At 49.4% G+C, this 21,573-nt stretch overlaps 1 protein-coding gene across 1 annotated transcript in view; it reads left to right on the forward strand.

The window, feature by feature from the left end:
- NOL9 (nucleolar protein 9) overlaps positions 1–21,260 on the forward strand; it is a 22,054-nt gene extending 794 nt beyond the window's left edge. The window contains exons 2-12 of the mRNA XM_077763982.1: positions 1,362–1,581; positions 2,677–2,804; positions 6,844–6,979; positions 7,102–7,198; positions 7,751–7,848; positions 12,556–12,717; positions 12,878–13,175; positions 14,810–14,921; positions 15,780–15,957; positions 17,222–17,355; positions 18,020–21,260. Coding sequence (XP_077620108.1) covers positions 1,362–1,581; positions 2,677–2,804; positions 6,844–6,979; positions 7,102–7,198; positions 7,751–7,848; positions 12,556–12,717; positions 12,878–13,175; positions 14,810–14,921; positions 15,780–15,957; positions 17,222–17,355; positions 18,020–18,169 — 1,713 coding nt within the window. The 3' untranslated portion in view covers positions 18,170–21,260. The remainder of the gene's footprint in view (positions 1–1,361; positions 1,582–2,676; positions 2,805–6,843; positions 6,980–7,101; positions 7,199–7,750; positions 7,849–12,555; positions 12,718–12,877; positions 13,176–14,809; positions 14,922–15,779; positions 15,958–17,221; positions 17,356–18,019) is intronic.
- Positions 21,261–21,573: the final 313 nt, after the last annotated feature.

Raw genomic sequence — 21,573 nt, forward strand, 5'->3', positions numbered from 1 at the left:
GCCGGGGGAGGGGGGGCCGCAGCCCGGACTCGCGGGCTGGGAGGAGAGCGGGCCGCGTCTGCGGGGTCTCGGGCCCCGGCTCGAGAGCGTTCCTCCCGGCGGCGGTGCTGAGCAGGCGGCAGCCGGGACCCTGGTGTGGAGTTAGTGCTGGGCCTTCAGAGCTGGAGGGGAATTTACTAGTAGTAAATACTAGTACCAGGTCACGTTGACCGGGTGCTTGGGATGCCGGGCTCTGTGTGCGAAGTGTTTTATGAACCCTCTTAAATACTCTCGGCTCTGTGGAGTCATTACTTTTATTCCCGTTAAGTAGAAGAGACTGAGGTATAGTTTAGGGAACTTGCTAAAAGGCGTACAGTAGGGGCTCAGCTAAGATTCAGACCCGGGCAGCTTAACTTCAGGGCCTGTGCTCTTCACCTGGATGCTTGGTGTGGGAGGTCTTCCTGCTGTGCGGGGTGGGGGGCTTGAAAACCCAGGAATGGGAGAAACTTGGCAGGCGGTGGGCCTTGGTAGAGAGAGATCTGTGACCACAGCAGAACCCAGGTGATACGACCGTCCTGTTCTTGTGTCTGTCTACACCAGCCATCTCTGTAGCTGTGGTGGGACATGGAATTAGGTTTAAAATAATCAATTCCTGATGGTTCCTTTAGTACAGTGTCTTATTAGGAATCCACCCCTTTTTGATACGTGAATAGCAATTAAGAGTTTTGGATTTTTTAAAAATCTTTTTAATGTTTTTTTTTTCTTTTTCCCCTGAGAGAGAGAGCGTGAGCAGGGGAGGGTCAGAGAGAGGGAGACCCAGAATATGAAACAGGCTCCAGGCTCTGAGCTGTCAGCACAGAACCCAATGCCGGCTGGAACCCATGAACTGCGAGATCATGACCTGAGCCGAAGTCGGACGCTTAACTGAGTGAGCCACTTAGGCGCCCCAAGATATTTTTTATTTTTTTAAGGGAGGGGATGCCTGGTTGGCTCAGTGAGTGGAGCATGCTACTTTTGGTCTCAGGGTCATCAGTTTGAGTCCCATGTTGGGCGTAGAGTTTAGTTTAAAAAAAAAAAAGTTTTGGAATTTTCAGTCATGGGGACACCTGGGTGGCTAAATCAGCTAAGCATCTAACTCTTGATTGAGGCTCATAGTTCCATGGTTTATGGGATCAAGCCCTGCATTGGGCTTAGCACTGACAGTGCAGAGCCTGCTTGGGATTCTCTCTCCCTCTCTCTGTACCCTTCCCCTGCTCACACCTTCAGGAAGGAGTATGCTGTCTCTCAAAATAAATAACTTAAAAAAATTTCTCAGTCATTAATAACAGGAGTTGTAATGTTATTTCTTTTTTTTTTTTTTAAATCCCCCATTTCCTTGCTAGGGTTTTACTTTTAGCGGGATCTGTCGTGTGACGTGCCTCTATGGCCAGGTGCAGGTGTTAGGTTATACCATCAGCCAAGGCCACCCTGCCCAAGAGGTCTTCTCTACCTACACTCACTCTCGCCTTACTATCAACGCGGTCCATTACTCCATGCCTGAGAAAAGCAAGAAGGAAATGAAAAGGGAAGCCCGAGCTTTGCTCAGATCTCATCTTAACCGGGGTAAGGAAAATAAATGGATGATTTACAGAGGATGTACTATAATCTGGCTAGTATTTTTATTTTTTTTATTAAAAACATTTTTTTTTAATGTTTGTTTATTTTTGAGAGAGAGAGAACGTGAGTGGGGAACGGGCAGAAAGAGAGGGCAACACAGAATCTGAAGCAGGCTCCAGGCTCTGAGCTGTCAGCACAGAGCCCAGCACGGGGCTCAGGCCAGCGAAGCATGAGATCATGACCTGAGCCGAAGTTAGATGCCCCACCAACTGAGCCACCCAGGCGCCTCAGTAGTTTAGTTTTAGTTTTGTTTATTTGTTTTGAGAGAGCACCAGTGGGGGAGGGGCAGAGAGCGAGGGAAAGAGAGAGAATCCCAAGCTGGCTCCACACTGCCAGCCCAGAGCCCAGTGCGGGGCTCAGACTCACAGTACTATCAGATCATGACCTGAGCCTAAACGCTTAACCAACTGAGACACCCAGGCGCCCCTAAGGCTAACATTCTCAGGTGCTTCCTAGTGCCTAGATATTGCACACTTTTCTGTGTCTGTTTAAGGCTTCACATGGGTCCTGTGAGTGAAACTTGTTTTCACCATTTTTCAGATGCGAAAAGTTACCCAAGGCCACACAGGTAGTGTGTAGCAAAAGCCATCCTGGAGTGACTTTTCTCTCCATCCAGGAGTGTTCCTATTGTGCAGTATGGTTTCCGGCAGAAGGTCCTTAACGTAATTTGTGCTCTCAAAAAGTTGACAGTTCAGCCGAGGAGAAGGTAGTCCTCAACAGTGTAGAATTTAACGGAGTTACTGTTTCTCTTTCTTTCTTTCCTTTTCTTTTTTTTTTTTTTTTTTTTTTTTCATTTATTTTGGGGGGAGAGAGAGAGAGAGCAGGCCTGCACGCACAGGGGAGGGGCACAGAGAGAAGGAGCCAGAATCCCAAGCAGGCTCTGTGCTGTCAGCACAGAGCCCAACTCAGGGCTTGATCCCGTGAACTGAACCGTGCGATCATGACCTGAGACGACATCAAGAGCTGGTCGCTTAACCGACGGAACCCCCCAGACGCCCCTGGAGTTACTGTTTCTAAGGCGCTTAATTTTTCTCTTTACAGATGACCGGTGTTGGGTGATGAAGAATTTCTCTCCGCTGTGTTCCATTGTGATGCTGGAGCAGCTGAAGACCCCCACCGTAAACTTCCTGGTCAGCCACCCGGGCTTATCCTACGTCTTCATGCAGGAGGTACGCCCAGCTTTCGTTGAGAGTTTTGCTCATTGCTTTGGCCAAAGTAGCCCTATCGGCTGACTGCAGGGTGCCCGCGTGGAAGGGTGGGTGTCTGTCTCATGGCGCTGGAGCCTGCACAAAGCGTCATGCGTGTGTGCGGTGAAACGGTTCATATAGAACGGTTTCCCCTTCCCTGTTTTATTCCCTGGTGGAAGCCGTTCTTTCATATCGTGGGTGTTTATGTGCCTTTTGGAATTTTTACTTATTTGTTTTTCCAAAGGTTTTTTTTATTTTATTTATTTATTTATTTATTTTTTACAAATAGTTTATTGTCACGTTGGTTTCCATATAACACCCAGTGCTCATCCCCACAAGTGCACTCCCCCATGCCCATCTCCTCCCTCCCTGCCCAGTCATCAGTCCTGAGTTCTCAGTATTCAAGAGTCTTTCATGGTTTGCCTCCCTCTCCCCCTGTTTCCCCCCTTCTTCTCCCCCACAGTCCTCCATTAAGTTCCTCCTAATCCTCTTATACGTGCAATCACATGGTATTTGTCTTTCTCTGCCTGACTTACTTTGCTCAGCGTAACACCCTCGAGGTCCATCCATGTTGCTACACATGGCCAGATTTCATTCTTTCTCATTGCCATGTAGTATTCCGTCGTATAGATAAACCACATCTTCTTGATCCATTCGTCCGTTGATGGACACTTAGGCTCTTTCCGTGTTTTGGCTATTGTTGGGAGTGCTGCTATGAACTATTTTATTTATTTTTTAAATGTTTATTTTTGAGAGAGAGACAGAGGACAAGTGGGGGAGGGGCAGAGAGAGAGAGAGGGAGACACAGAATCTGAAGCAGCTCCAGGCTCTGAGCTGTCAGCACCAGAGCCTGACGTGGGACTCAAACCCGTGAACCGCGAGATCATGACCTGAGCTGAAGTTGGACGCTCAACCGACTGAGCCCCTCAGGTGCCCCCTTTTTTGTGGTTTTGTTTTGTTTTCATCTACCTCTCAACGTGCGGCTCAAACACCGAGCCTGAAGATCAAGAGTTGCATGCTTTACTGGCTGAGCCAGCCAGGTGCCTTGACTTGCAGAATTTTTAAAATGGTTATCTTTTTTTAATTATTACTTATTTTTGAGAAAGAGAGGAACAAAGCACATTTCGGGGAGGGGTGGCAGAGAGAGAGGGAGACACAGAATCTGAAGCAGGCTCCTGGGTCTGAGCTGTCAGCACAGAGCCTGGTGTGCGGCTTGAACCCACAAACCGCGAGATTGTGACCTGAGCTAAAGTCGGACGCTTAACCAGCTGAGCCGCCCAGGTGCCCCAGAACGGCTGTCTTTTTATCTGGATTCTTTCACTTGAGACAGTGAATAAGTTTTCTCTGTGAACCTACTTCAGTGTACTTACACTTTTTTCTTCTCTCTCGTCTCCAAATTTTTGCTGGTCACGTTCTGAATTTCTTACAGTCAGGTTCTGTTGCTATAATTGTCTCCCGTGAGCCAATAAATTGAGCCTAATCTGTAGGCTTTTTATCAGGCTGACTGGATGTGAGGCGTGGGGAAGAATCCGGGGATGACATGAGGCTTTTCAGCCTGACCACCTGGGTGCCCAGAGTTACCGGGCCGCAGGCACCGTAGGAGGAGCATATTGAGACGTTAACTTTGAGGTGCCTGCTAGTCTGTTGGCGGTGTCAAGTGGCCAGCTGCACGTGTGGGGCTGGAGCCGGGAGCGTTCAGCAGGACGGCCTAGAGGCCCTGCGATGGGATAACAACACCAAGGGAGCAGGTACAGAGAAACAAGGAGGTTCAAGGTCAATCCTTCGGCTCTGAGACCTGAGACCGGCAGAGGGTCTGGATGAGGGAGCAGCAGAGGCTGAGACGGAGTGGTCGCTGACGGTAGAGGAAACCAAGTGAGTGTGGTCGAGAGGGGTTCAGAGGAGCTGGACGTGGACAGTGTGGCAGGTGCTGATGGTGAGGGGAGCTGAGAGGGGAGCTTGGGTGCAGGTGCGTGGTCTGGATGAGCGTGTCCGCAGTAGACAGCTGGAGGGGAGGGGCCTGGGGCGAGAGCAGCCCTTGGGTTTGAGAGTAAAAGGTTTTGCTTTTGTAGCGTTAAGTGGTAAAGGGAAGGAAAGAAGTGGCACAGTAGGTGGAGGAGTGTGGTCAGAGTTTTGTTTTTTTGTTAAGATGGACAGAAAAGACCCAGCAAGTTTGGACGCAGCAGGCGGGAATGATCCAGAGCGGGAGGGTGCACAGGGTGCGGCAGAGAGGGGTGAGGACGGTAGAAGTGAGACGTCCAGAGGGAGGGCTTCTGGTGCTGGTGTCTGCAGGCCTGGGCGGTGGCCTTGGGAGCACAGGCAGCCACGGAGAGTAGGAGTAGCCGGAGGAGATGGCCGGGGCGGGGTGGGGGGCAAGTAGAAGTTCTCTTCTGAGTGTTTCGTTTTGCTCCAGGAAGCGGATCAGGATCATCACTGAGCGGGAACGGAGCTAGTAAGTGGGTGTTGGGGGTTTGAGTGAGAGTAGGCGTGAAATGGGGGCAGGACAGCGCATCAGGTTGATCTAGTGCAGAAGCCAGCAGCTCGGCGACCGTGTTTCCAAAGCCTTTGCTTCTTGTCAGCGAAAGTTCTGAACATTTTGATTTTTTCTTTTACGTTTAGTTTTAGCTTTGTTTCTCTTTTCTCCCGGGACTTCACCACCACCGTTTGTGTTCCTTATGCTCTTTCTGGGTAACTTCCCTCCCCCACCGTGTGGTACTACATTCTCGTGTTACTTCTTCATGCCCGGCAGATGGTGAGCTTCATGCTCTCATGAAGATCCTCTTTTTTTTTTTTTTTTTTTTTTCCTCCCCAGAAGATAGAAGGTATTTTGCTCTCCGGGATTGATAGTTGAGCACAGTATAGAGTCTTTTCCTCAAAACCTTGCTCCACTGTTCTCCAGAATCCAGAGTTGCTGATAGGAAGTCACACACCAACCTGATTCTCGTGCCTTCGACGATGTCTTTATCCCGGGGGTGGCGAATTGCACGAGGACATGATGGTGCACGGGGGGGCTCTTCCTTGATCTCTTCACCTTCACCCCAGAGGCCTTATTCCCTCCGAACCCCACCTGCGTCAGCGAGGGTCTGCTCCTCAGGCCTTGGGTTGCTACCGTGGTCACCTGATCCTTCTGCCAGAGCAGCAGTGGGTTAGCGGGCCTGCCTTCTGCGTGCCTTCAGCTCCGTCTGCCTATGTTCCTTGTCTTTTTTTTTTTTAATGTTTTATTTATTTCTGAGAGAGAGACAGCGTGAGCAGGGGAGGGTCAGAGAGGGAGGGAGATACAGAAGCTGAAACAGGCCCCAGGCTCTGAGCTGTCAGCACAGAGCCTGACGCGGGGCTCAAACCCATGAACCGTGAGATTATGACCTGAGCCGAAGTCAGACGCTCAACCGGCTGAGCCACCCAGGCGCCCGTGTTCCTTGTTTTTTGACTTTATGTTTTTGGAGACCGCCTTGATGTTATTCTAAATCCCCATCCCGTTAGATAGCTGTGGTCTTGTGTGGAGTTGTTCGTGGAGCAATCACTTTTATTTTATTTTATTTATTTATTTTTTTTATTTCTAGGAGAGAGAGAGACCGCGTGAGCAGGGGAGGGTCAGAGAGAGAGGGAGTCACAGACTGAAACAGGCTCCAGGCTCTGAGCTGGCAGTCAGCACAGAGCCCGACGCGGGGCCCGAACCCACGAACCGCGAGATCATGACCCAAGCGAAAGTCGGACGCTTAACCGACTAAGCCACCCAGGCGCCCCATGAGCAATCACTTTTAAATGTGCACACGTTTCCCTTTCCGTTGGGGGGCTCCTGCAGAGGTGACGGCAGCCTGAAGTACGTGTGAGCTAGGAGTGCAGGTAGGGGTGACTGCAGGGATAGCTGACGAGACTTACGGAAAAGTTGGCTTTGAGCATGAGAGAAAGGAGGGCCAGATTTGTCTTTCGTAGCTCCCAACCGTTTGAGGTTTACTAGCCTAGAACTAGATGGAGAAATGTGTACCGTGTTCATCTTTCATCAAGCTTACATTGTTCATTTCAGAGCCCAACCTTCCAGATTAACTCTGAACATTTGGCTCTGAGGTCTGTCGGCATTAGAAGAGAGAAGAAGAAGAACGGCCTTCGTTTAACTGAGAGTGCCTTGTCCGCCATGGAAGAGCTCGTCACTGTGTCCTGTGGTGAGTGACGCAGAGCGATGCGCGCAGTGCTCGTCCACCAGAGCCTCGGAGGGCTGTGATTCACGACTAGAGCCCTAAAGAAGGTGGCTAATTCTAGGTGTCGGTGTTTCTTTTGCCTCCAGAAGAGGTAGACGGCTGCCCTATCATTCTGGTCTGTGGCTCTCAGGACGTTGGAAAGTCAACGTTTAATAGGTGCCTGATGAACCAGTTGTTAAATAGGTGAGTGGTGGTTGGTTTGTTTGTGTTTGTTTTTGTTTAGACACGTTACTAGATTTGGGGCCTGAACTAGGATTTTTGATTTAAGAAACTAGGCGGCAATGCATGTCTTGACTTCTAAGTAGAGATCATCTATAAGCCTGTGCAAAGCTGCTCAGCTGAGCGATGACAGCGTCTGTTCTGCTGTGTTTCAGAGCTGGACGGTGGTGCTCTTGGGGTGTGCTGCCCTTGCTTACCCGTGAGGGGCAGGGGGGTTGCCTGTCGCAGATTCTGTATTTGTCCGACCCAGAGGTTCAGAGTAGGGAGAAATTCTGTTGTATTTCATAAGTAAAGTTTTAGGGAAGACCCAGTTGTGCCTGTATTGTGAATGGATACAGTGACCCTGTCTGCACATTTTCTTTTCATTGATTATCATCTTGGGAGCATCCAACCTAAAAGGCTCTATGTATAGGGTAGATTATGCCTCTGTGTTGCACAAAATCTCATAAGATCTGATACATTTTTTTGATATAATAAAGCTAGTTAAGGTTTCCTTTATTCTTTTTAAATTTTCAGTATTTCCTGCGTTGACTATTTGGAGTGTGATCTGGGACAGACAGAATTTACGCCTCCAGGTTGCATTTCTTTACTTAATATTACAGAACCAATTCTAGGTATGTATTAGATGTTTCTTTTTTTTTTTTTTTTTTTCCTGTGTTTATATTTGAGAGAGACAGAGCACAAGCACAGGGAAGGGCGGAGAGAGAGGGAGAGACAGAATCCATGGCAGGCTCCAGGCTCTGCGATGTCAGCACAGAGCTCAACAAGGGGCCAGAACTCATGAGCTGTGAGACCCTGACCTGAGCTGAAGTAGGACGCTTCCCCTACTGAGCCATCCAGGCCCCCCCCACTTTTTAAATGCTTATTTATATTAGAGCGTATATTGTATACTTCTCAAATGTCTTGGTTTTGTAACTCAAGCATGATAGAAAAAACAAAGATATCAAAATATAAACGCGAAAAAAAGGAAGTGTAAAAGTGAATATTGCCCTTCCCCCCCAAACTCATGGTCTTGCCATAACTGTTCCCCTAGCTTCCAAAAAAAAACCAAAACAAAACTATGATAATTTTCTAGGGTTCCATTTTGGTAAATGGCACTGATATCTATTTTGTATAAATCAGAAACATACCTTTCTATAGTATTTACTACATCTTACGTAACCCTACGTAATGTCTAAATCTAGAAATTACGTTGACACGGTACTATTAACTAATCTATAGATTTTAATCAAAATCCATCAATTATCCTATTAATGTCTTTTTTATGGTTCAGAATCCAACCCAGCATTCCATGTTGCTTTTTTTTTTTTCGGTGGTGAAATATACAAAACAAAATATTATTCACTGCTTTAGCTACTGGTAAGTGTATAGTTCAGGGACTTTAAGTAGGTTTACAGTGTTTCGTAACCATCACCTACATCCAAAACTTCATCATCCCAAAGTGAAATGCTGTTCCCGTTAAATAGCACCTGCCCCTCCTCCTCTCCTTCCAGCTCCTGGTGACCCCTGTTTTGCTTTCTGTCCTGTGAGTTCGCTCATTCCAGGTGCCTCCTGTAAGTGAGGACATAACAATATCTGTCCTTCAGTGTATGGTTTTTTCACTAAGCATTTTTTTTCTTTTTGCTAATTTAAAAAAATTTTACTTATTTTTGAGAGAGAGAGAACTTGAGTAGGGGCAGAGAGAAAGGGAAACAGAATCTGAAGCAGGCTCCGGACTCTGAGCTTTCTGTGTAGAGACCAAATAGGGGCTCAAACCCACAAACTGGGAGATCGTGACCTGAGCTAAAGTCACACGCTTCCCCGACTGAGCCCCTAGGCGCCCCAACAAGAAGTCTTGTGAACACGGGTTGCCTTTCCAGTTTTTTAGCTCTTCTTTAATTTCTTTCAGCAATATTTTGTGATTTTCAGTGTGTAAGTCATTCACTTCCTTGATTAGATTACTCCTAAGAATTGGATTCTTGAGGCTATTACCATAAGTGGAATTGCTTTCCTAATTTCCTTTCCAGATTGTTCACTACTGGTGTATTGAAACACATGTGATTTTTCTGTGTTGACCATGTACCCTGCAACTTTGTTGAGTCCCCATATTACCTTTTTAGTAGGTTTCCTACGGATTTTTTTTGGATTTTCTAGGTAGAAAGAAGATCATCAGCTGCGAGTAGAAATAGTTTTATGATTTCCTTTCCAGTTTGGATGCATTTAATTCCTTTTTCCTGTCTAAGGAAAGGCTAGGACCTCCATTATGGTGGTGAATAGAAGGAAACATCCATTTCTTCTTCCTCATCTTAGAGGGAATGCCTTTCACCATGCTCTCAGCTGTGGGTTTTCATCGTCAGTTCGTTCCTTCTTCAGGCTGAAGAAGCTGCCTTCTCCTCCGAGCGTGTGGAATGTTTGTTATGAGAGGGCGTTGGGTTTTTGTCAAGTGCTTTTTTTCTGCATCTGTCAAGATACTTGTGTGATTTTTGTTTAGCTGACTTTTTAATTTTATTTATTCATTCATTTATTTATTTTAAAACGGTTTTTTATGTTTGTTTATTTAGAGAGCGAGAGCATGCGCATGAGCAGGGGAGGGGCAGAGAGAGAGAATCCCAAGCAGGCTGCAAGCATGGAGCCCAACTTGGAGTCTGATTCCATGAACTTTGGAATCGACTTGAGTTGAAATGAAGAGTCAGGCACTTAACTGACTAAGAAACCCAGGCACCCCTGTTTAGTTGAGTTTTAACAGGTTTAAGATGTGATTTTTAAAGTAATCTTTACACTTGATGTGGGGGGTTCGAACTCACAACCCTGAGGTCAAGAGTTGCATGCTCTATTGACTGAGCCAGCCCAGCGCCCTTGTTTAGTTTTCTTTTAAAATACCAGGTTGCTGGATATGTTCTAGATTTGACAGACTTTTTGACAATGAGAATAAGTAGAACATTCACGTTGCTTTTACAGTTTCATCAAAACTAATTGTTTAAAACAGATTTAGCTCTTTAGCTAGTTTCATTGTTCCTGTTTTTCTTTTATGTTTTCTCCAGTGCATTTACTTTTTTACCCCTTAATATTTCAGTGGGTATTTCCCCAAATATAATGCTAATGCAGCCACTAAATCAGCAGCGAAGGTGCTGTAGTCCTGTCCCTGGTCCATCATCCAGCCGCCCGCGCCGGCCCAGCGTACGTTTGCAGATCTTTAGTCTTCAGTCTGGAGCAGTTCCTCCCGCTCTCCTTATCATTCATGACCTTGGCAGTTTGGAAGAGGACGTCGGTTGAGTGTCCCTCACGGCTTGATTAGAATGTGATGCCGTGTTCTCAGCGCATCATGTCCGCAAGCCGGCAGTTAGCCCTGTTCCCAGAGAGGTTGCCTCTCATCATTTGGTTGAGACGAGTGTCAGGGCTTTCCACTCTGTCTGTAACTAGGTGTGTTATTTGTTGTTTCTTTGGGCGTGTCACTGCCTGTAGATCCCCTCAGTGGACAGAGCTAGGAAATAAACGCACGTTTAAACCATACGTGCACGTACGTGTCTGTATGTGTAGTTTTTATTTATTAGGAGCCACAGGTTTACTGCAGTCACTCTGACGCCAGACTGATGCCCTGCGTTTATTCTAGTTAGTCTTCCTCCTTCTGTGTCTTTTGTAAGTCCCATCTCTGATGAGAAGAACCCTGGCTGTGGTCATTGTCAGTGTCTTTACACGTTGACTCAGTCTCCTTCTATTTGTTCATTCCCTCTGCTACGCTGGCCACTTGGTTCAGCTGTGGGCGGCCCCAAGGCCCTTTACCCTGTCTTTGAGGGGAGCCTTGCCAGCCCTGTCCCAGGTGGCCCAGCACCCACCGCCTTAACCAAGGCCCTCACCCTGCCGACCGTGGTGCCTTGCGGTCCTGGTCACTAGCCAGAGAAGGGAAGTGGGTCAGTCTTGACGGACTGGTGCTGCGGTTAGGAACGTCTGCTCTGGGGGTGCCTGGGGAGCTCCGTCGGTGAAGCAGGCGTCCAACTCTTAATTTCAGCTCAGGTCATGATCTCGCAGTTTATGGGTTCGAGCCCTGTGTGGGGCTGTGCTGACAGTATGGAGCCTGGTTGGGATTCTCTGTCTCCCTCTCTCTCTGCCCTTCCGCCACTCACATTCTCTCTCTACCTCCCTTCCTGTCCCTGTCTCAAAAATAAATAAATAAACATTTAAAAAAAAGAAAAAAAGGAGTGTCTTCTCTGGAGATGAGCCACCTGAGTTCAAGCTCAGTTGGTATCTACTAGGTGTATGACCTTGGTCAAGTTAATATATATCCTCTATAAAAACGGGAATAGGAAGACTCCCTACCTCATACGATTATATGAAAGTCAGAGACTACGTGTGAAATACCTGGGGCACAGGAAGTGCTACGTGCTAGTAAGTGGTTGCTGCTGTTCGTTCTTGTCCAAGGATGGGGACGTTGGTTTTGTTCACAGGTGTTTCCCAAGTTGCTAGAAAAATGCTCAGTGTGTTGGCACTCAGTAAACGAATGGTCATATTAAGACACAATAGGAATTGGGATTAACTGTATGTAACAGTGAGGGGCCACCTGGGCGGCTCCATTGGGCACGTGTCCGGCTTCAGCTCAGGTCATGATCTCCCTGTTCATGAGTTCGAGCCCCCATCAGGCTCTGTGCTGACAGCTCAGAGCCTGGAGCCTGCTTGGGATTCTGTTCTCCCTCTCTCTCTCTGGCCATCCCCTGCTCACGCTGTCTCTCTCAAAAATAAACATTAAAAAAAAATGAGGATGTTTTTGTATTAAATTTAAAGCTAAGGTTTTTTTTGTTGTTTTTTTTGAGAGAGGGCACAAGTGAGCGAGGGACAGAGAGAGAGGGAAAGAGAAGCGGGGCTTGTGTTCACCTGTTGTGGGACTTAAAGTCACGAACCCTGAGAGATCATGACTTTAACGACTGATGCCCCCCGAGGTGTCCTGAAAGCTTAGGTTTCTGGAAATGGAATACAGCTCTTCCTGTTGGTAGGATGGTCTTCGATTTGTTTTTGTTTTTGTTTTTTAACTTTTTTAAAATGTTTTATTTATTTCTGAAGGAGAGAGAGACAGTATTAGCAGGGGAGGGTCAGAGAGAGAGAGAGACACAGAATTTGAAGCAGGCTCCAGGCTCTGAGCTGTCAACACAGAGCCTGACGCGGGGCTCGAACCCACGAACCGTGAGATCATGACCTGAGCCAAAGTCGGACGCTTTTAACTGACTGAGCCACCCATGCGCCCCAGGATGGTCTGATTTCTTATGAATGTTTGTTACTGGGAATGGCCGAAGCAAGGCCCTCACCTCCTTTCAAATAGTCCTACATCCAAACTCTTACTTTTATCTTCCTAGGACCGCCTTTCACCCACCAGAGGACACCACAGAAAATGGTTTATTATGGGAAACCTTCTTGTAAGAACAACTACGAGAATTATATTGAGATAATAAAGTACGTGTTCAGCTCCTACAAGAGAGAGGCCCCTCTCATCGTCAACACGATGGGCTGGGTGTCAGGTAAGCCCACAGAGGCGCCTCTGGCAGCAGAGGATGGCGGTACGGATAAGCTTCCGGCCTCGGGCGTCACCGATCCTTCGTCTGGCAGCTAGCGGTGCGCTTTCCCGCAGAGGCGTGTCTCTGTGTTTCGTGCCGACCGCCCGTGTCCTCTTCCTCACAGACACGGGGCTCCTGCTGCTCGTCGACCTCGTCCGGCTGCTGGCTCCCAGCCACGTGGTCCAGTTCAGCTCCGGGCGGAGCAAGTACATGCCCAGCCTCACCCCCGACTACGTGGACAGCATGGACGGCCTGTACACGAAGAGCAAGTCCAGGATCCGAAACAGAGGCTTCCATCTGGCGGAGTTTGCAGAGAGTTTGGAATTTGCTGACGAAGAAAAGGAGAGCCCGGTTGTGTTCACTGGACATAAACTGATGTGCGTCCAGTCGGACTTCGCATTTAGGAAAACTCCAAGAAATAGGTAATTAAACCGTCATGGCCGGAGGATCAAGTTCTCTTCAGGTGTAGCAAGCCTGACCGCCCTCATTCCCTTAAAAGGAAGACGTCCTCTCAGAATGGTCCCGTCCCCGGCCCTCTGCGAGCTGCTGGATGGATCGGCTGTGTCCCAGCCGTTGTTTTCCTGGTCCCCACTGAAGATGGTTTAATTTTCAGAAGTTTTTTTTTCTTCGTTTGTTTTTTTGTTTTAATGTTTATTTTTGATAGAGCACAAACGGGAGGGGCAGAGACAGGAAGACACACGGTACTTAACTGGCTGAGCCACCCAGGCGGCCAGATTTTTAGTTTTTTAGTTTTTTGACTTTACGATAGTATGAAAGCAATACACATTCATAGACACTGTACTTTGAATTTTTTTTTTTTTTAATAGGAATTTTTAAAAATTTTTTTTTAATGTTTTATTTATTTCTAGGAGAGAGAGAGACAGCGTGAGCAGGAGAGGGTCAGAGAGAGAGAGTCACAGACTCTGAAACAGGCTCCAGGCTCTGGGCTGGCAGTCAGCACAGAACCCGACGCGGGGCTCAAACCCATGAACCGCGAGATCATGACCTAAGCGAAAGTCGGACGCTTAACCGACTAAGCCACCCAGGCGCCCCTGTACTTTGAATTTTGAATTTTGATCTTTTCCCGGGCAAGCGATACGATGTACGGTACTGTGTCCTGATGCCGGGCAGAGGCGGTGCCTGCCGCTCCACTCAGCCCCGAGGGTGAGCACGGGGTACAGACCACCATTCTGTACCCACATGACACGGACTTTGTGTCACGTGACTCTGCTCGGCAGTGGACTAACGTGCGCGCCCTGAGCATGTTCAGGGTAGACTAGGGCTAGCTGTGACGTTCGGTAGGCAAAGTGTTGTGGTGGTGGTGTTTTTCTTTTATGTTTGTTTATTTTTGAGGGAGAGCACAAGCAGGAGAGGGGCAGAGAGAGGGAGACACAGACTCCAAAACAGGCTCCAGGCTCTGAGCTGCCAGCACAGAGCCCGACATGGGGCTTGAACCCATGAATCCTGAGATCATGATGCTCAGCTGACTGAGCTGCCTGGGCGCCTCGGTAGGCAAGGTGTCTTAAAGGCATTTTCACCTTCCTGTATTTTCAGCCTCTGGTGGGTATATGAGGACGAAATCACATCATAAGTTGAGGAAGACCCATAGCCGGAAGCGGCCTCCAGCTCTGGTTGCCAAGAGCCTTTATTTTTTTAAATGTTTTATTTATTTCTGAGAGAGAGAGAGAGACAGCAGGAGCAGGGGAGGGGCAGAGAGAGAGGGAGACACAGACTCTGAAACAGGCTCCAGGCTCCGAGCTGGCAGCACAGAGCCCGACGCGGGGCTCGAATCCACGATCTGTGAGATCATGACCTGAACCAAGGTCGGACACTCAACCGACAGCCCCCCAGACGCCCCAAGAGCCTTTATTTAAAGGCGAGTCTTTAGGCATCATGTTTTTCCAGTGCGTTTACAGAAAGGCAGGGTGTGCCAGTGTCCAGGTAGGAACGTGTGCTCTGTGTAGGTACAAAGTGTGTCACGAGCAGGGTGCGAGCGCGTGAGCAGGAGGTGGGTGTGTGAGGTGAAAGCTCTGCTTCTTTCTGATTTACTTTTCAGAGAGTCGCATAACAAAGTTCTCCGTGACCTGGCGGTGCTGGGTTACCTCGGCCAGCTGCAGCCCCCGGTGCCAAAACCACTTTATCCTTTACATGGTCTGACACCCTACCAGGTAACCTGAACTTGTACAAGGACTTGTCTTTCTTTACTTCACGGACACTTGTATGGCTTCCTGGGAGCAGCCTGTTCTTCTAGCCTCTTGCCCCCAGAGCAGCCCTGTTCTATAGCTTCTGTGACTGCGTGTTTACAGGTGGGAGGTTGAACAGTCTCGCTTGAGAGTCCGTGCTCGTAGCTGCTGCCCTCTGTTGGGCACAACTGTGCTTTGTGCTGGTTAAGAAAGTTCTGCCTGGGGGGCTCAGTCATTTAAGTGTCTGACTCTTGATTTCCACTCAGGTCATGATCTCAAGGTTCATGGGTTCCAGGCCCTCATCAGGCTCTGCACTGACAGTACAGAGCCTGCTTGGGATTCTCTGTTTCTCCCTCTCTCTCTGCCTCTCCCCTGCACACACTTGTGCGCTCTCTCGCTCTCGCTCTCTCTCTCTCTCTCAAGAATAAACATTGTATTAAATATTTAGTCCATATTTGTTAGTGTTTCCATTCTGTTCAGATACTTTTTGGTAAGCACTTTGGCCAACATAGCTAACTTCCTGTCTTTCCTTCTTTCTTTATTCCTTTTTCTTTCCTCAATACTTATTTGAGAAAGTGCAAACAGGGGAGGAGTAGAGGGAGAGAGAGGGGACAGAGGAGCTGAAGCAGGCTCTGTGCTGACAGCAGCGAGTCTGATGTGGGGCTCGAACTCAGGAACTTCAAGATCATGACCTGAGCCAAAGTCGGATGCTCAACCGACCGAGCCACCACCCTGGGTGCCTCTGGCCGACATAACTTTAGATAGCTGGTTAGTCAACTTTTAAAAATTAAAAGTAATCTTTCCATCAATGTTAATTGAGGGAGACGCACATTTATCTTCTAGGTTCCTTTCAATGCAGTTGCTCTCCGGATCACTCACGCCGATGTCGCTCCTACCCATATATTGTACGCTGTGAACGCCAGCTGGGTTGGTCTTTGCAAGATCCTGGATGATGTCAGAGGATACGCAAATGGGCCGATCCTGCTCGCCCAGACTCCAATCTGTGATTGTTTGGGATTTGGTGAGTGAGAGTAACATTTGTATCTATCTACTGAATTGAACCCCTTTTCCACCTGTAGGTGGCTGGTCTTGACCTTGTATCTGTCTCCCAGCTGGAGTGGTCAGAGTGTCTGTAGCTTCTATACAGTGGGCCTGGGGGCTTGTGGGCAGGAAGGAATAGGCGTTTTCTCTGCTTCTGCCACCTCTACGTCTAGGATTCTTTAGGGCCCGGTCATGGCTTTCTTCTCACTTGACAGTGTTTTCTCTAGGCCATCTGCCCTCCTGCGGGGGCCCCAGACCCATCTTCAGGCCGATCTCACTGGATCTCAGTAGCCTGACTGCATGTCTGAGTTCCAAGCCCACGTTAGCAGCGCATGTCTTCGCCTGGGTATCTCACTGACTTCTGAGTCCCGGTCTGAGACCGAGGTCCTGATGCTGTCCCCAGGTCCCCTCCCATCCAGCATCCTCTCCTGTTCCCAGGCCTGTGAAGAGTCCTTCAAAGATTCTCTTTGGTGTTCAGGCCAGAGCCCTGGGTCCCCCTGGCACCCTCTAGTCTTTATTCACCACATCCAACTCACTCGCGGGTTTGGTAGCTTGTTTCCAAAGTATGTCAGATTCCTGCATCTTGTCTCTTCTTACTCTGCCGGTCTGAGCCACCATTTCTGTGCTGGACTTCACAAGGTGACCTGAGGACAGACGTTACTAATGTCACATCCCAGTGCTCCCCGTCACATGGGCCCAGGATCATTGGCCTCGTAGTGCTTCGGGGCCCTTCCTCCTCCGCCAGGCCTACCCCACGTGATTGTGTCCCTTGCTCACTTCAGTCAGTAAATGTCGACGTAGGATTCTAGGCGGGTGCTGGACTTCATGTAACCCAAAATTAGCAAAACCCTTAAATAATTATGTTTTTGCTTTATATAATACTATGCAGAAGTGTTTCCATACAAACTGTGTCACCTGGTACAGACCATGGAGAGGGAATTGGGGATGGGGAAAGATTGAGTCGTCGCTCCGTTCCCCGCGGTGCCTTTTCTCCCTGGTCTGTGTGCGCGGTACTGAAGGCAGCCTGGGACGCTAGCAGGTGGCCCGTCGGTTCCTCACAGCTAAACAAGGAGGAGTGGACCAGGAGTCGTCACATAACTCCCGTCTCTTGGAACTTTGTATTTTCAAAGCAAAACATAGTTGAAATTTAAATTCTTCTTTTAAAAGCCATTCTTTGATTCTCAGTGGTAGGGAGAGCTACTGTTTCCCAGAAAGGATGTTTGTGTGTTTTGTGTGTCTTCAAGGAATTTGTAGAGGGATCGACATGGAAAAGAGGCTGTACCACATTCTCACTCCTGTGCCCCCAGAAGAGCTAAGAAATGTGAACTGTCTCTTGGTCGGAGCCATTTCTGTTCCACAGTGTGTCTTCAAGAGCCAGGTGGGTACCTCCACTCCCAGGGCAGCCCTGCAAGTAGCTGGTCATGTCCATGGCAGAGAGAGTCATGGGAACACGTTACCATGTGGGAAACTCACACTTGGTTGTAGAAGCTGGTTGAGGCAGATAGAGCGTCAGGGTGGCCTCAGAGGTCCAGGGCCATGAATTGCCTCCATTTGTGGTCAGGGGCCCCGTGGGAGAGCCGTTATCCCGGGAGTAACTGGGAGAAGAGATCAGCGCTGACCTCCCCAGGGTCACCCCTTCCTGCGGATGGTCTTGGGGCGCATCGGTGGGAAGGTCATGTTGGCGAAGGACATCTGTGCGGTGGCCTGGAAGCCAGACCATAAGGCCTTCTGGCGGCCTGGGGGGGAGGCCATGGCCGCCCCACCCTCCTAGCTGCTTGTCCTAACTCATGTGAGAGAGAAACACCCATGCCCACTTACTCTCGGTTGATGTGTTTGTGGAGTTGAATAGGACAGAGAAAGGAGACAGTGACCTTTGTGACTGGGCCGTCCAGGGGGGTGGGGGGACCAGAGGCTTTAGGAGTGCGAGGGCTTCCTCAGACTCTCACTTTTAACAGTATTTTCTGGGGAAGAAATGAAATACTGCAAACTCGGACTGGTGGGATTGGGGACTTTCCCTCATTCTCTTTGTGTTTCTATTGCAGCGTGGGCTTGAAGGGACAATACCTTACATCACGACAGATTATAATTTTAAACTTCCTGGAGCATCAGAGAGAGTTGGAGCAAGAGAATCCAAGGAAACACGTGAAGAGAAAGTTCACCCAAAACCTAAACTCCATCGAAAAATAAACTGATACTGACGTCATTAATAGGGGAAGGAGCTTTTCTGCTAGAAACGTGTCTCGGCCGTCAGGCTGACCGCAATGGCGGGAATTATGCAGCTGCGGAGCCAGCAGAGCTCTCTGGGTTCCTCGTGGATCTATTGAGAGTAAAGTTAACTCTTTTTTTTAATGCTTTTATTATTTATTTTTGAGAGAGAGAGACTGAGCGGGGGAGGGGCAGAGAAAGGAAGACAGAATCTGAAGCCGGCTCCAGGCTCTGAGCTGTCAGCACAGAGCCTGACCTGGGGCTCAACCTCACAAACCATGAGACCGTGACCCGAGCCACCCAGGCACCTCTCAATTTCATTCTTTCTAAAGCTGTGTGACCTAGAGCTCTGCTCTAGTGATCTGTGTGGTTCATCGTACTTGCTGTTTTATGTTCTAAGAGTTAAAGCAACAGGAAAAAGTTTGTACTTCATTAGTACAGAAGGAACACAGTTGATTCCTCAAAAAATTCTTCAACGTCCTGGTTTTTGGAATCTGAATAAAAAGAGGGAAACCGAGGCCACAGAAATCTACCAAAGAGGAAGGAAGGCCGGCCAGTGGGGTCGCGAGCATAACAGGATGCGGGGCCCCCCCTTGAGCAGCGACGGCAGACGGGCCAGGAGGTCTGGCGGGGACCGTCAGGGCCGGGCGGTCATTCTCATCCCGTCGTTTGATTCTGTCACATTCTCTTCCATTCCCGTGGCCTGGTGTGTCCGGTGTTAAAAGATCATGTTTGGTCTGTCAATTTAATCAAGGGTAATAGATAAAAAGTTTGGACTCAAAAAAACCCTTTGTGTTTTGGGGGGATTTTTGATTGTTTTCATCTGATGACTTAAACCTGAAAAAGTTGCTCTCAAATCCAGGAAACTTCTCCCGTGGCCTTGTTAAAACTGTCCCAATGGACTTCTCGCCTGAGAATGAAGACACACTGTGCGCAGAGCCGCATACCAGGCTGCCGGGAAGGGCTGACAGGGCGCCTGTGGGAAAGCCCCATCTTGCCTTGGACAGCTGGACCTGAATTTGTACGGACGGACGGACCGCTCTGTGCCACTGAGCACTTCCTCCGAGGGGGACAGGAGGCCGGAGATGATGCCATTCTCCCGGGTGGCGTGGGGAAGATGGTGGAAATTCATGCTCCTGGTTGGCACAGATCCTGATCCTCCAGGGTTGGAAGTGGTTTTGGTAACAAGGTATCAGGCGGGGCCGTGTTGTTTGTGCTCTTAGGTCGGGGAGAAGCTGATGGAGGTAGCGTTTCAAACTAGGCTTGTGAATTCCAGCTTCTGCAGGTGTGTGGAAGGCTGCTCGTTCCGACGCGACTTGTAACACGTGTGTTCATTCAAACCGTCGGTTCTCGTCGTCCTGCCTCCCTCGTGTCCCCTCGTGTCCCGGACACCCACACTCACGGTCTCACCGGAACTCTGCCACCCTCCAGGACTGGTTGTGATTCCCTAGACTGTTTAAGGTCTGACTTAGCTGCCTCTTATTTGTATATAAATTTACCTCGTGTGTGTTGTTGGGTCTCGGCCTTGCCAAGAATTTTATCAACGTGTCAGCAGCTTTTTGCCTCCTTCCCTACTCCTTGTGTCTGTACAGTGACCCCCACTCTAGGCCACTGGCCGCAGGCGCCCAGAGGAAGGAAGGTGGTGCCCTGGCGCTTGCATGTCATTCAGCCCCGGCCTTTGGCCCGATACCCGCCCCACACCGCTCTTCAGCGTTGTCCACGAGTGACAGACACAAGCGTTGCCACTAGAGGGAGCTGCCCGCCACCGGTCAGCTGGCCGACGGGCTAGCCGGGGCCAGGAGCCTGCCTGGGACATCCTGGAGGCTGAGACCCTGGGGACTGGGCTCTCTGGCTGGCTCGGTGGGCCCGGTCAGACTGGCAGTGGTGCCAGCCACCCCGGATGTCAGTCCCTTCCACCGTCAGTGTCACCAGGGCTTTTTGTCGTTTCTGCAGTCTTAGGGGTCAGAGTATGGTAGGAAGTTCTGTACTGGAGCTATTCTTAAGAAAAATTCCATTTGTGTGTGTGTGATTCCAAGCTTATTTCAAGGAAAAGAAAAAATACGACTCAGAACTTGAAACTCCTGGTTGCTCCTTTTGTGGTTCTTTTAATGAGGTTCCTCTACAGGAAAGATGTGAAAATAGATAACAGATTCTTGGATCCTGGGGTTTTATTTTGTAAACAGAGTTCAGCTCCCAGCTGTCCTGTTAGCCCTGGGGGCGGGGCATGGAAACCAGGTCTGAGAAAGCGGAAAGGGCTAGCTGAGCTGGCCCTTCAGGTGCCTTGAATGTTTGCGAAATCGGTCTGGAAGAGGCCTGCGGCGGGGGGGGGCGGAGGCCCTGGGCTGGGTGGGCAGAGCCCACCCCTCTGCTGAGACCACCATGCCGTGCCGAGCGGCTGCTTACCTGTCGGACTTGGTTTCTGCCTAGCAGAGCGAGCACCAGAGGACATGGGAGCAGGTGCCTTCCGTTGTGCCAGACGGGGATTTTTTTTTTTAATTGTCCAGTTTCTAGCTCCGTCCCTTAGGCTTTGATGTGGCCGTTCACTGGGTAAGGCAGCAGGCTTTGATGTCTCAGCTCTAAATTGGAATCCAGAGGGGCCGCGGGCCGGCCGAGGGACTGTGTAAGAGATATTTGACCTCAGCCTGTTTACTTCTAAGACGGGATGGTGGTGGTGGTTCCGTGGGGTGCCTGTGTGTGGGGGGCGGTGTAGGCAGGGACCAAGATGGCGATCCTCCCCGTCACTGGGTCGGAGAAACTAAAAGTCTAAATCCACAGCCGTCTTCCCTTTCCAGCCAGGTATACTGTCGTCACAGCTGGGGACGTGGGTTCCGCACCTTCCACTGAGTCCCCGTTCCCAGAAGTTCTTCGTAGACCTCCACTTAACTGCTTCTCGGACTGTGTGAACACACGCAGAACGTGGTGTTAGGTCCGCCGCCGCCTGGGCAGTCGCTCTTGCCTGGCAGGGTTCTAAACGGGGTGCTTTACAGACTGGCTGTCCCGCCACGTGTGTGGTGTCCCGTGCAGCTCTTCTCAGTTATCACATGAACTTCTGTATCATTAAAGATGTTTGAGAACATGGATTTAATTGTGTGATTTTATTGTGTACACACAGGCCCATTTTATTCCAGGGAATTATTCGAACACAGGAGAAATTATGACAAAGGCTGGGAGAATAAAGCGCTGGGAAGTGGCATCTGGGCGCCAGAGCAGGGGAGACAGGAAACCCCAGCAAACGCCAGTGCTCTCTCCTGGCACAGTGCCGAGTGAAGTGGGAGTTGAAGTTTGGTTTGGGCCCAAGGACATAAGGTAAGAATACGCTGTGTCCCTTCTGGACCGTGTCGGAGAGCGTGTTGCTCCCGGAGAAGCTCGGACTAAAGAGGGACACCGGCTG

Source organism: Crocuta crocuta, unplaced genomic scaffold (assembly GCF_008692635.1).
Source record: "Crocuta crocuta isolate KB4526 unplaced genomic scaffold, BGI_CrCroc_1.0 scaffold13, whole genome shotgun sequence".
NCBI lineage: Eukaryota > Metazoa > Chordata > Mammalia > Carnivora > Hyaenidae > Crocuta > Crocuta crocuta.